Source organism: Leptodactylus fuscus, chromosome 1, assembly GCF_031893055.1.
Source record: "Leptodactylus fuscus isolate aLepFus1 chromosome 1, aLepFus1.hap2, whole genome shotgun sequence".
In the NCBI taxonomy this organism is placed as follows: domain Eukaryota; kingdom Metazoa; phylum Chordata; class Amphibia; order Anura; family Leptodactylidae; genus Leptodactylus; species Leptodactylus fuscus.
Window position 1 is genome coordinate 239,388,252 of NC_134265.1, and position 13,772 is coordinate 239,402,023.

General features: G+C 40.8%; 1 protein-coding gene across 2 annotated transcripts in view; it reads right to left on the bottom strand.

Moving 5' to 3' along the window:
* Positions 1 to 704: 704 nt before the first annotated feature.
* SDAD1 (SDA1 domain containing 1) overlaps positions 705 to 13,772 on the bottom strand; it is a 30,060-nt gene continuing 16,992 nt past the window's right edge. For both annotated transcript variants that reach the window (XM_075264991.1, XM_075264981.1), the window contains 9 exons: positions 12,289 to 12,365; positions 10,856 to 10,953; positions 8,833 to 8,909; positions 6,364 to 6,499; positions 6,184 to 6,275; positions 5,141 to 5,331; positions 3,060 to 3,147; positions 1,158 to 1,319; positions 705 to 886 (listed from right to left, as the gene is read on the bottom strand). In XM_075264991.1, the coding sequence (XP_075121092.1) occupies positions 836 to 886; positions 1,158 to 1,319; positions 3,060 to 3,147; positions 5,141 to 5,331; positions 6,184 to 6,275; positions 6,364 to 6,499; positions 8,833 to 8,909; positions 10,856 to 10,953; positions 12,289 to 12,365 (972 nt within the window). In that variant the 3' untranslated portion in view covers positions 705 to 835. The remainder of the gene's footprint in view (positions 887 to 1,157; positions 1,320 to 3,059; positions 3,148 to 5,140; positions 5,332 to 6,183; positions 6,276 to 6,363; positions 6,500 to 8,832; positions 8,910 to 10,855; positions 10,954 to 12,288; positions 12,366 to 13,772) is intronic.

Below are 13,772 nucleotides of genomic sequence, written 5' to 3' on the forward strand. Positions count from 1 at the left end.
GTACAGAAGAGAGAAGGGAGTCGTGCTACAGCCCAGGAGAGGTGAATAACAGTTTTTTTTTATTTTTTTTTACATTTTATCACCTCACCAGAGCTTCCTCTTATTATACTCTGGGGTCTTCACAAGTGTCATCGGTCATGTGGCATAACGCCACTATGTGTCTTTATGCCACAAGACAGGCCCTGACATCATCACTGGAAGCCAGAAGAGCAGAGCTAGAATTCAGGGAAGATGAGCAACACTGTCAAGTTTATTCACCTCCTATAGGCCTACACTAATCATACTCTGAGGGTCTGAAGAGACCCCAGAGTATAATAGTGGTTAGTGAGTGGCAAACTCCACAAACTAACATTAGGTCAGGCTGTGGTAAAACAGAGGAGTTGTAGTTTGTGATGTAGCCCAACAACTTCATAGTCCTGCTATTCTGCCTCCCATTGTTTTCAAAAGGAGGCAACAGAAGATAATTGTTTTTGGGTGTGCAGAAAACTGCGGTATATTACATTTTTATGTGTGTGTGTGTGTGTGTGTGTGTCTATATCTATATATCATAAGAAGGTTGAACAGGCCATATATACATGTAGTAAAAATAATAAAGAGAAATCAATTATTGTGAAAACAAATATCAGTTAATCAGTTTAATCTGTTTTTTGTTTTTTTTTTATTTTGGCAAAGTTCATTAACTGAAAACTTCCAAAAACCATGTGTTTTCACTGCTGGAGTTCAACAATACTTACACAATTTTGGGCAAAGTGTTTTAAAGTCTTAGCCAAGATGGGTGATACAAAGCTTTATGTACATAATTGGTTATATTACATTCCGACAAGAGAAAATCATGTTATTTGTTCAGTCGTTTTCGTTTCTTCAGAAGAGATTCTCGCAGAGCAATCTGAAGAAAAAAAAATAAAAGTTAGGAAAGGGAGTGGCTAATATCTAATATATATTTTACTTGGCGCCAACACAGTGCTTTTGAGAAATCGTCAATCGTGTGTGCAAATCTATCTGCTGTTTTTTTTTTCATGTCAAGAACCAAAAATTAACATGCTTGCATATGTTTGACTGAAGAGAACAAGTTTGTGGGAGTGCCAGGAGAGAGATGTCAGTACGCACTTTTATCCAAATTATGTCATTTTCTACCAGTTATCAGTTGCCAATATTACCTGTTTGTCCCTGAATGAACGCTTGTTTTTGGATCGGATATTCTGGCTATATCTCATCATCATAAAGCTTTTATTCTTTTTCTTCTCCTTGTTGGTGGTGCTGGCATGAGGATTCATTCTCATTTTTTTCCTCACAAATTCTTTTCTGTCTGTCTTACCAGCCTATTGAAAGAAATTGAGGACAAAAAAAAAATAGGTAAAACCTGAAATGTATAATAAAGAGGAATCTGAAGGTATAAATCATGCTGTTAATTTGACATGTACATTAAGACGGAAGCATTTTGACAGCCACTCATCTGTAGCTCATGTATAGATGGGATAGTGATCAATATTTTTCAGTTAGCTAAACAGATAAGATTAATTCTGTGTTACACTATAAGGTTTCCGTTTATTAACTGCTGCAATTGCTTGGGCTGTATTTTCTTCTAAGAAGCATCATTTTGTAAGGTGCCAAAATGGCATCTGCAACATCAGTCACAGGTAGATAAAAAACACTCAGCAAAGGAATGCAACTTTTTGCTTCAGTATATATTCTTATTCATATATATATATATATATAAAATGGTATTAACAAAGCCTTAAAAAAGAAATGCATCAAGAGCTGTGATATACACTCACCGGCCACTTTATTAGGTACACCATGCTAGTAACGGGTTGGACCCCCTTTTGCCTTCAGAACTGCCTCAATTCTTCGTGGCATAGATTCAACAAGGTGCTGGAAGCATTCCTCAGAGATTTTGGTCCATATTGACAAGATGGCATCACACAGTTGCCGCAGATTTGTTGGCTGCACATCCACGATGCGAATCTCCCGTTCCACCACATCCCAAAGATGCTCTATTGGATTGAGATCTGGTGACTGTGGAGGCCATTGGAGTACAGTGAACTCATTGTCATGTTCAAGAAACCAGTCTGAGATGATTCCAGCTTTATGACATGGCGCATTATCCTGCTGAAAGTAGCCATCAGATGTTGGGTACATTGTGGTCATAAAGGGATGGACATGGTCAGCAACAATACTCAGGTAGGCTTTGGCTTTGCAACGATGCTCAATTGGTACCAAGGGGCCCAAAGAGTGCCAAGAAAATATTCCCCACACCATGACACCACCACCAGCCTGAACCGTTGATACAAGGCAGGATGGATCCATGCTTTCATGTTGTTGACGCCAAATTCTGACCCTACCATCCGAATGTCGCAGCAGAAATCGAGACTCATCAGACCAGGCAACGTTTTTCCAATCTTCAATTGTCCAATTTTGATGAGCTTGTGCAAATTGTAGCCTCAGTTTCCTGTTCTTAGCTGAAAGGAGTGGCACCCGGTGTGTGGTCTTCTGCTGCTGTAGCCCATCTGCCTCAAAGTTCGACGTACTGTGCGTTCAGAGATGCTCTTCTGGCTACCTTGGTTGTAACGGGTGGCTATTTGAGTCACTGTTGCCTTTCTATCAGCTCGAACCAGTCTGGCCATTCTCCTCTGACCTCTGGCATCAACAACGCATTTCCGCCCACAGAACTGCCGCTCACTGGATGTTTTTTCTTTTTTGGACCATTCTCTGTAAACCCTAGAGATGGTTGTGCGTGAAAATCCCTAGTAGATCAGCAGTTTCTGAAATACTCAGACCAGCCCTTCTGGCACCAACAACCATGCCACGTTCAAAGGCACTCAAATCACCTTTCTTCCCCATACTGATGCTCGGTTTGAACTGCAGGAGATTGTCTTGACCATGTCTACATGCCTAAATGCACTGAGTTGCCGCCATGTGATTGGCTGATTAGAAATTAAGTGTTAACGAGCAGTTGGACAGGTGTACCTAATAAAGTGGCCGGTGAGTGTGGTGAGTGTATATGTGATATATACATGTGATAATAGAGCAAAATAAAGTAAAAATATATTATAATTTACCATAACTGTTGCAAGCCGAGTTTCCTTGTCAGATTTCGGCTTTTTGTGCAGATGTTCTATATCTCGAAGTGACAGTAATTCACCCTTCCTATACAAAAAATAAAAAAAATGTGTAGTCAGTTGAAGTTACATGTAATAAACAAATATTAAATAAATTCTTAAGTTAAAATGTTCAAGGTATTTTTCAGGAAGTTACTGTGGTATACAGAACAGTAGAAATAGACAATTTACCATGTTAATGAAAATAAACTAAACAAAACAAACACATTATGGGTCTCTCCATATTGTGTATGATAATAGCAATGCACCATAAAATTAAGGTGCCAGAAAAGTTCTGTTCTTCTCAAAAACATAAAATATTAAACGGATCAAAGAATATGTACTCCTACACTGTACCAAAAAAAAAATAAAATATTAACCCCTTCCCTCCAGGAATTTTTGGATTCTCATTTTTGACTACCCTCCTTCCAAGCCCCATAACGTTTTTTTCGTCTCTTCACCAAGCCATATGAGGGTTTAATGTTTGCGGCACAAATTGTTCTTCATAATGGTACCATTAACCCTTTCCTGACATCCACTGTAATAATACGGAAGACGTCAGGTATTTAAATATGGTGGGTGCTCAGCTCCTGGTTAAAGCTGACCAATGTGCCATTTTTCTGGGAAGCAAGATTCATGGCCAGCGTTCTGTTGGCATGACAACTGGAAGCCTATTGAAGGCTCCCAGACTTGTCTACTATTCATTTGTATACAAATACCAATATATTGCAATGCATTGCATTGCATTAGTGATCAGATCCCCTGGTGTTCAAGATCTCTAGGGGAGTTCATGTATGCAAAAAATAAAAAATTTATAAAATTCTAAATTCCTCAGAACATATATAAAGTACTTAAATACTGTGAAACACATACACATTAGGTATACCTGTGTCTGAAAACATCTGGTATACAAACTTCTAAAAATATTTCTCCTGTACTGTATATGTCATCGTGGGGGGAAAAAAAATTAAAGGTGCTTAATCACCGTTTTGCAGTGTTTTGCCTCTGATAAAAATACAGCTTCCCAGTACATTGTACAGAATAATAGGGTTGAGGGGATATCGTCACTCCATAGGCAGAGAACCACCATTTAGGTGTGTGGAGTCTTATTAAGCCATGAGCGCTCCACTGTGCAAAGGAACATGGGAAGAATATGCAACTGACTTCCATGATGTAATTAGGATGCCAGTGCCTCAAGTATGCACACCAATAGAGGGCGCTGACTGAGAATGTGCAAGTCTATCTTCCATGATGTAATTCACACACTCCACACACCTAAATGGTGGTTCTCTCCCTATGGAGTGACTATATCCCCCCAACCCTGTCTAAGCCTCTCACCTCTGCCAGATCAGTCCTCTCTGCGCCAAGCTGATGAGATGCAAATACATCGAAACAGCTGTCCTTGGCTGAGAGACTGTATCTGGTAAAATCCCAACATCATTGCAAACAAAGGCCTCTGAGAATGTCGGCATGATGTTAAAGGGAGCGCCCTCTATTGGATGTCTTGACTGAGACGGTCTTCCTAATTACATCATGAAAGATAGACTTGTATATTCTCAGTCAGCGCCCTCTATTGGTGTGCATACTTGAGGCACTGGCATCCTAATTACATCATTGAAATCAGATTTGCATATTCTTCCCATGCAGAATAATAGTACCATTGTAAAGAACAGTTTGTTTCACAAACATTAAACCCTCATATGGCTCTTGAAAAGGGAAAATACAGAAAAAACAAAAAGTTATGGGGGTTGAAAGGCAGGGAGTCAAAAACAAAAACGGAAAAAGGTCACTAGTGGGAAGGGGTTAATTATTCTGTACAATGCACTGGGATGCTAGAAAAAAAATTGAGAGTGGGGTGGAAAGTACATTGTGTGGCTATTTTACGGGCTTTGTTTTTACAGCGGTCATTGTGCAGCCAAAATGACATGTCACCTGTATTCTATTAAGGGGTTAAAAAGTTGAAGGGGGCTGCTATGTACTTTGTATAAGCCAGCCAGGGACACTACACAAATACTGTATTTACAGCATATGAAAGTACAAACCTATCTTCATCGTCACTGTCAATTTCAATATTCTTTCTCTTCTCCGCTTTTCCAGGAGCCGAGTTTACTTCTTTAGCCAATTGTGCAACACGGATTTTTTTGAATTCTTCTTGTGTGAGGAGTCTGCTGGCACTAACAGCAGCAGCCTTGGCTTTTCGCTCATCTTCTGGCATTGACTGAAGTTTTTCTGCCTATAAAAATCACCGCAGAATTAATTTAACACTATCTATGAGTAACATCAGCTTAAAAAGGATTCTATCATTAAAAAAACCCTGTTTTTAAACTAAAAGCACAATAGAAAGGATATTCATCTCTTAGGGGTCGTTCACACTACCGTCTGTGTCCGACAGGTAGTGTCCGCTCAAAATCTGGCACGGACATTAGCAGCAGACACTAGCTGTGTCCGTGACACCTGTCATTTATTTAAATGGCGATCGGGTGCGTTCTTTTGCACTCCGTGCCCTTCCTTCACTGTCCGCATGTAAAGATGTCCGACTTTTCAAGCGGACAGAAAAACCCTACATGTCGGGTTTACTCCCCCCGTGTGAACTAACCCTAACTGTGCTCAGAACGCACAAGGAGCGTTTCCCCCATGCTCAGAGCACAGTGTTGTCATCCACTCCAGTGCATAAAGCAGGAAGGAGTTAAGCGTTTTTGGTTTCAAAAACAGCTTCATATCAGCTTCAAAACTATCTGAAATTTTTCCCTTTGAGAGAAGAAACCTTCTGCCCTATCTTGAACAAGGAAAAAGCTCCAAATTCCATTGAAACTAATTTGACCCCTCTTTATAATGAGGACCTTCATATCCTCTAACATTGGGGATCTTATACAGTATTACAAAGCGGTTGGTGAGCTGAATTCAGGACATTTTCAGTTTTGTTAGAGGGTTTTGACTACTGATATTCCAGTCCTGTCAGAGATGATTTTACAGCTCAGCAGCATTGCAGGGCAGAGCAATACACTAACAAATTAACTTGCACAGCAGTATAATAACTTACTCATATCATAAAATTAAAAGTATTAAACAAAATTCCAAAACTTACAATTTCCTGTTGCTCCTCATCAGAAGAGTGATGGACATCAATCCACTCGCCATCTTCATCATCATCACTGAGGCTTGCACTTTCCCAGCCATCTGAGAACAAAACATTTTGTGCATAAATACATTTGCATGAAAAAAAGCTCACACTTGTGCCACTTGTTATACTATTTCTTCAACTTACCATCTTCCCCGACCTCTTCTGTCCCTTCTGTCACAGTTTCAACTTCCAATACCTCAGCTCCTGGAATATAGTCTTTTGCTACCAGTTCTCCATATGCATGAATTTTTGCCTCTGTTGATGCTTCTGTTGGTTTGCCCTGAACAAATATATTAAAAGCTTAGAATATCAACATTACATGGACTACACACTATCTAAGATGGTAAAATCAAGACATACAATATACATGTTAGCATCAGGAGATGAAAACAGCCAGACCCAAGCTTGGGCCTTTTGGGACAATGACCAAATGTCCGAATGACGGAAGGGGTCAGAGAGAGACAAATAGACCTGGATTGCCCGACGTGGGCAAGGAAGTTATTGCTCATGCAGTGCCTGGGGTCCAGGCAGAAAAACGATAAGATAATACTCTAAATGATGTGAAGGACAAACCTGTCCTCACATAGAATCAAAAAGGGAGGCTTCTGGGACAGGGAAGCCAGACCTGAGACCCTACAAATGGAAGAGATGGCCATTAGGAAGGAAACCACCCAGGACCGAAAGCGAAGCGAGACCTCACCAAGTGCTCAAGAGGTGGAGCCTGAAGCATCTCAAGGACAAGATTAAGATCCCGCAGGAGAGAGGAGCATAGTGTGCTACTCCCTGCAGGAAGGTCTTCACATGAGGACGCAAGGTTAGGAACTTCCGAAAAATTAACGGAAAGATCAGAAAAAAAAACCCTGCCCCTTAAAAGAAGAAAAAAACCTTGGTCCAAACCGGACTGGAGAAAAGCCGGGATCCAGGGAGGAGAGTGGATGGAAGTCATTACCCTCATACCACTGTACGTATGCCTTCCATGAGTGATGAAATATCAGTGTTTCGGACCCTGAACCTGTACTGAACAAAACGAGTGAAAAACTGAGTTGCCTCAGGACCTTGTCTTAAACGGTCATGCGAGTAAACGCAGCTGAGGTAAAGTGGAAAAACGGTCCTTGAGAAAGAGAGTGACTAGCAGAGGAAGATGACAAGGAGCATCCGTCAGCAGGAATATGAGAGCTGCATATCTGAGATCGGCAGGGCCAAAGCGGTTCTGGGACTTGGCCATGTAGTGGGAGAGCGTGTGGTTCATGCGGGAGGCAAAGAGGTCTATGTCAGGACTGTCCAAGCAGGGGCACAACTGTAGAAAGATCTTCTGGAAGAGCAACCATGTGCCTTGGATGAGCTTTCCTCGGCTTAAGTCATCTGCTGCCTGGTCCGTTCCTGGAAAATGAGGACTGCCAACAGGGCTGGAACCAGATGCTTCACCCAAAGAAAAGAGCAAGTGGCTACTTGTAAGACCATACAGATCCTCGTGCCCCCTGAAGGTTGAAGCAGGCAACTGTGGTTGAGTTGGCGGTCTGGACTCCCTAGGAGGGGAGAGCTCCAGTGAAGCAGGGGCCAAGAAGATTGCCTCTAGTTCCATTAGGTAGATCTGGAAGAAGTCTCTGCTTCGAACCACAGGCCCTGAATGGTTAAAGCACCGAAGACCGCCACCCAGTCGGAAGACTGGTGTCAGAGGGATCAACTGCCAAAGGAGGGTCTGAAGGAATTCACCTGAGAGATTCCTTGGGAGAAGACCAACCAGAGAAGATCTTGGGAAACTCAAGGAGACAGGAGAAACAAGCATTCGAGCTGGACAGAGACTTGTCCTAGCAATCCAGGAATGCGAAGTGCAAGGGCTCAAATGGAACTAAGCCATAAAGAAAGCCTCAAATGTCAAGATCATCATGTCCAGGACTCGCAGGCAGAAGTGAAGAACGAACGGAGGGATCCTCCGAAGGTAGGACACATCGAATCAGAAGGTCAGTATCTTGGACTCTGGGAGGAAAAACTTGCACTTGTGTGTATCAAGGAACATGTCCAGGAATTGCACGCGGAATGAGACAGGACTTTTCTTCGATGATGAGATAGGGAAATCAATGAAGCGGGCTAAAGTGATCTGCAGGCTGGTCAGAATGTCCATCCTGGAGGGAGCTTGCACCCGAAGGTTGACCAAGTACAGAATCACGATAACTTCTCTGGAACAGAGAATGGACAGAAGGGACATCACCTGGGAGAAACTTTGGGAGGTGAGCGTCGATAAAGAAGGCACGACATGAAGTTACTGGTCTCCAGGGATACCACCACGGAGCACAGGAACTTACATGAGCTCTCCTATGGACACTAGGTTAGAAACAGAGTAGCACACTGTCTGCGAATAATCTGGAGATGGAGCAGATTTATTTTACAATTCCAAGTGCCTAGTGGTCATTTCTATGGCCATGGTGCTGTGTCCCACAATGAAATTAGGATGAAAAGTATGTTCTTAAAAGTATAATCTGAGAGCAGTTAAAAAATCATAAGAATGAATTATATGGCAAATGCAAATAAACTTGAATCACCTCAGAATACTGACAATTGCTCACCATGGAAATGTCTCTGTAAAAACACTAATAAAGCAGAAGTTAAACTTACCCGGAATTTCTTTTGCAGCATGTGAGGGTTTAAAGAACGGAAAAGCTGTATCAGCGCTCTAGCAGACATCGAGACATCTAATTGAAACACCAAAGAAGAAGAAATGTTTGCAAACAAGAACGGGGAAAAAAAAACCAAAGGCACAATTTTTCCTGCACATGCTGCATGTATGGATTTCTTGACCTTTCCTTATTAAGAGGGCTTCCCCATCTCAGGGTTTCACCTATATCCTCTCCCCTTAAATTCCATTTCAGATCAAGCCAAAAGTGTGCTCTCAACGAACAGTGTGCTAAACTGCACAGTTATATCTGGATTTACATACAGAGATACTGTTCCAGCACTGCTCTACACCTTATCAGGGCTCAAAAGCTCTGAGAACTTTGAAGATAGAAACAAAAAGAGGAGAGAATATTGATGGCCTGGAACACGGACCGAGTTATGAGCCTGACCACTGGGGCTAGATAAAAAGAGTTGGTGTGTAACCTAGGCAATGAGCTGTAAACACCGAGGAAGCATTACAAATCATTTCTGGCAACCAGAGAACAATAGATATGTATTGTGTAAAACACTTCACCTAGCTTAGGATACAAGTTTAAAGGTGATCATGGAGATGGGACTATCCCTTACCAAATGTCTGAAGTACTCCATGCTATACTACTCTAATGATTCTGTAATCACTCAAGAACTCAACTCAAGAGTTAGATGCTATTCTATGCAACTCTTACATGCTGTGGCATTAATTGGAGGGGCCCCTCTATTTTCAATGGTTGACCATTTGGTAATTCAGCTTGCCTGAGATAAGCGGACCACTGACCAACCAGTCGAAAGTCTCATTCTAGGGGTATTATTTCTTCTGGGTATTGATGGGGGCCAGAGAAACAAGATTTGTGCCATGTTTGATAAAAAGCCTAATGAGGGATAAATGTGCTTTACCAAGATAAATGTGTTTTAGTTCAATATGTGCCAAGGAAATGGTGCATACCCTGTAATTGATTTATTTTGAGTGTGTCTCACTCAAAAAGGATAAAAAAGCAAGACAGAACCGAGCAGTATATAGTGTAGTAGTGACTGGTCAAGGTGAGGGGCACTAACAGATGTTTAGTATTCTCTCACCTGGTGAAGTTGTGAAAAATTCACAACTACCATAAAGGCTTGGGAACCAATCAAAGGGGGTTCCTTCCCATCTGAGGCAAAGCAGCTAGATCCTTATTCACCAATGGTGTTGAAGATATATGCGAGGATCAGGATAAAGGACAGCGCTTCACTTAGAATAGTTGATATCCGCTTTATTAGAGTTCAGCACTGAACTGTAATAAAGCGGATATCAACTATTCTAAGTGAAGCGCTGTCCTTTATCCTGGTCCTTGCATATATCACTCAAAAAGGAAGCATTGCTCAACTAGAAAGGGGCATGGCCTAAAATGTTATACTCTGTCCAAAATTGCACCACAATCTGGTACAAAACACTGCTATAAACTAATAGCAAAATCAAACTATCCATTGCGAATATGTGCCATATTTATCAGTTCTATCATGCCATAATGTCCTTATCGGGACACTTGTGATAGATACGATACATTCTAAAAGTTCTCAGCGTATTTTATTTCATTTTATTCATAGCTCAGAAACCATATATCTATTCAGCACACACTGTCATCTGTTGTAGAGGAGACCTGCCCCCTTACCCCCAACTCAATGTCCTCTTTCATTTGTCTCTGCTTGGTGACCACTTTGCTTCAGCATTTGAAATCAGCGCGTAGTTTTGCTGGAATAGTCCCCAAGGAGCCTTAGAACTCAAACACTTACTAAATCTGCCACTTTCATAGCAGTGGTTCTCAACCACAGCATTTACCCCTTGAGACTGCATGTTGTATTCCCTGGGGTACACATACAACATGTTGAGAACCATTGTGCTAGAGTAAGTTTTTAAATAAACATTTCTAAGTTTCTAAATATTTCTAGAAATTGAAAGGATTACCGTAGTTTTGTGTACAAGCAGCATAACCTTTCAGTAAATACTTACTTTTATCCTTGTGGGTCTTATACTGCGACAGATCCTGTAAGAGTTCTTCTTTCATTGCCAAAGGACAGCGAGCAGTTAGCTCTTTTATGGCATTTATTCTATAAAATCACAAGTAAACAAGTTCAGCAACTTTGATCTTAGAGCAAACTGTAACAGTAATTTTGCTGTGTCAGAAAAAAACAAAAATGTTATATTATAAATAGGCCAAGGGAGATGAAAAAAATAAATATAATCACCCTCACCTTTTCCCAGTGGCTTCCAGCACGGTTCTGTCCTGTCAGTTCATTGTTGTCTTCAAATTGAAGTCTCTGCAACATGTGATCGCTGTATGTCCTTGGGTCACTTCCTGATGCTACTGATTGGCATCAGCGGTCATGTGACCACTAAGGACAATTAGAGGCTTCAGCAGAAGCGAACCGGGATGTTACAGCCGACGAGGAGTTTCACTAGCAGAGCAGCAGGACTGGACCGCGCTGGGAGGACACCGGAGTACCAATATATATCAGTAATGGGGAAATATACCGTGAAAGATGAAAATACTACGGTATATAACACTCTCTACTGACGACTAGAAAGGTCTACTTTAAAGCAACACATGAGCATTTTTTATTTTTTGCAGCTATGCAAGGTAGTTATCAAAATAGATTCACTGAGTAGACTACTATTGCTATTGAGGGGATGGTCTTTCAGACCATAGGAGTCTAAAAAAAGTGTTGTCCCTTTAAAAATGATTAGCTTTGAAGCAATAACAGAAATTTTTAGTTGTAAGGTTTCACGTCTGGAAAAATAGCGACAAAATTAGACATTTATTAATGTAAAGTTCTTGGGACTGCTCCAATTAAATAGTTGGTGAATCTCAAATTCCTCACACCTGTCCCAAGTATAAGTCGCCATGAAAAAAGATCAAGCATCTACTACTAACCTACTGAATGCATATCTAATGCTAAAAGGTTGACAGTCTTACTTCTAGTGTACAAGGCTGTATTACGCCTCTGTACAAACCCTGAGTACGCAGACTAATTTTCTGTCACATTCTGCATGGATTTAACAAAAATCAAACCGTGATACATACAACTGGATGCTATAATATGGGGGTACTGTTTCCCTTACAAGCACAGCTTCTAGTGAAGAATATCCTTGACATAGTTCACCATATGGAAAACATCCAATATAAAATGTCTGACAGAACTAATACAGAATGTTAATGTTCACAGCATAGTTGCTGAGAGAATTTTTCTAAGCAGATAGTGTTAAGAGCTTTTTACAATGATCTAAGGGTATGTTCACATGGCAGTATTCTGCTCAGTATTTCACTACGCCAATCATTCCATTAAACTTTGTCGATTTCATTGCTAGTTTTGGCATAAAGATACTGACGCAGAATACGGAGGAGAATTTGGCTGAGTGATCATTCTGAAGATGCTGGCACTTACCCAACAGTCATCACTTCTCCTGAATTTCTGTCAGTAACAAAGTTATTAGCAATGGTCATCAGCACAGACTCGGCAATCTGGAACACCAAAGCTCAGAAATTAGAATATGGCATATTCTTACTGTCATAAACAATATCCAATTATCATCCTATTGCACATAAGAAAAAAAAGGACATGTTCACGTGATACCAAAAAAGGGCAGAGTACACACCCACTTGTAACAGTAAGTCAAGATCTATAGGCCCACTATAAGGGGGCATTCACACGGAGGAAGTTGGCGCTGATTGTGGCACGATAAACTCGCGGCAGAATCAGCGCTGAAAAAAAAAAAAAAAGACCCCCCCATTGACTTCAATGGGTTCCGTTTTCCGTGCAGAACCCATTGAAATCAATGGGAGACGCTTTTTTAAGCGCTGATTCTGCTGCAAGTTATTGTGCCAGAATCAGTGCCAACTTCCTCCGTGTGAATGCCCTCTAAGAGAAAAAATACATTTTAACACATATCATGGGCTCCATATATATATATATATATATATATATATATATATATATATATATATATGTGTGTGTGTGTGTGTGTGTGTGTGAAAAGGTGTAAATATTTAGCCCCACAGGCGGAAGGTGGTGATGGTATGAACTATGCTCATGTTTCACCCATCTCCTTTCAAGTTTTTAAAGGGGACCTTTCATGTCCTCAAGCACATGCGGTGTCTGCTTTCTAGCAGTGAATTACACCGTATGTACTCAAGGACATTTTTTGTCCTTAAGTGATAATCAAGAATTTGTTTCATTACTACAAATGGGTATACACTCTCCGTTTTATGGTGACGTGGTTGTTTTTGCTTTTGTGTCTTGTACATTTGTTTACAATTAGAGATGAGCGAACACTGTTCGGATCAGCTGATCCGAACAGCACGCACCCATAGAAATGAATGGAAACACCTGTGACGCCGGCAAAGTCAGCGTCACAGGTGCTTCCATTCATTTCTTTGGGTGCGTGCTGTTCGGATCGGCTGATTCGAACAGTGTTCGCTCATCTCTATTTACAATTTGTTTACATACATGAGGTGGAACCTCACCCTTTGATATTTTTATAGTTGCAGCTGCTTGTCTCTATTATTTTTTTAAATTTTTAATACTATTACTGAGGCATTCAAATATAACCGTCCATGTGTCAGTCTCTCTCTACTTCACAGAAAAAAAAAAAATACAAAATCTGAAAAATAATGTCAAACAAAAATTAAATCTGAACTGTTAAATGTGTTTAATGCATTTCCAATCGTATATGGTTTCAATATTAAATCCACAACATTAAAAAGGTTGTCCAGGAATTGCGGGGGAAGGTTAAAAAAACCAAAGCTCCCCAACCCAGTGCTGCCACTTCTGCCTGGATCAGAGTACCGGGGGACAGGAGAGTATAGGTTTTTATTTTATTTTTCACCTTGAGTAATTCCTGAACAAGACTTTAAAACATCCAATGGTCC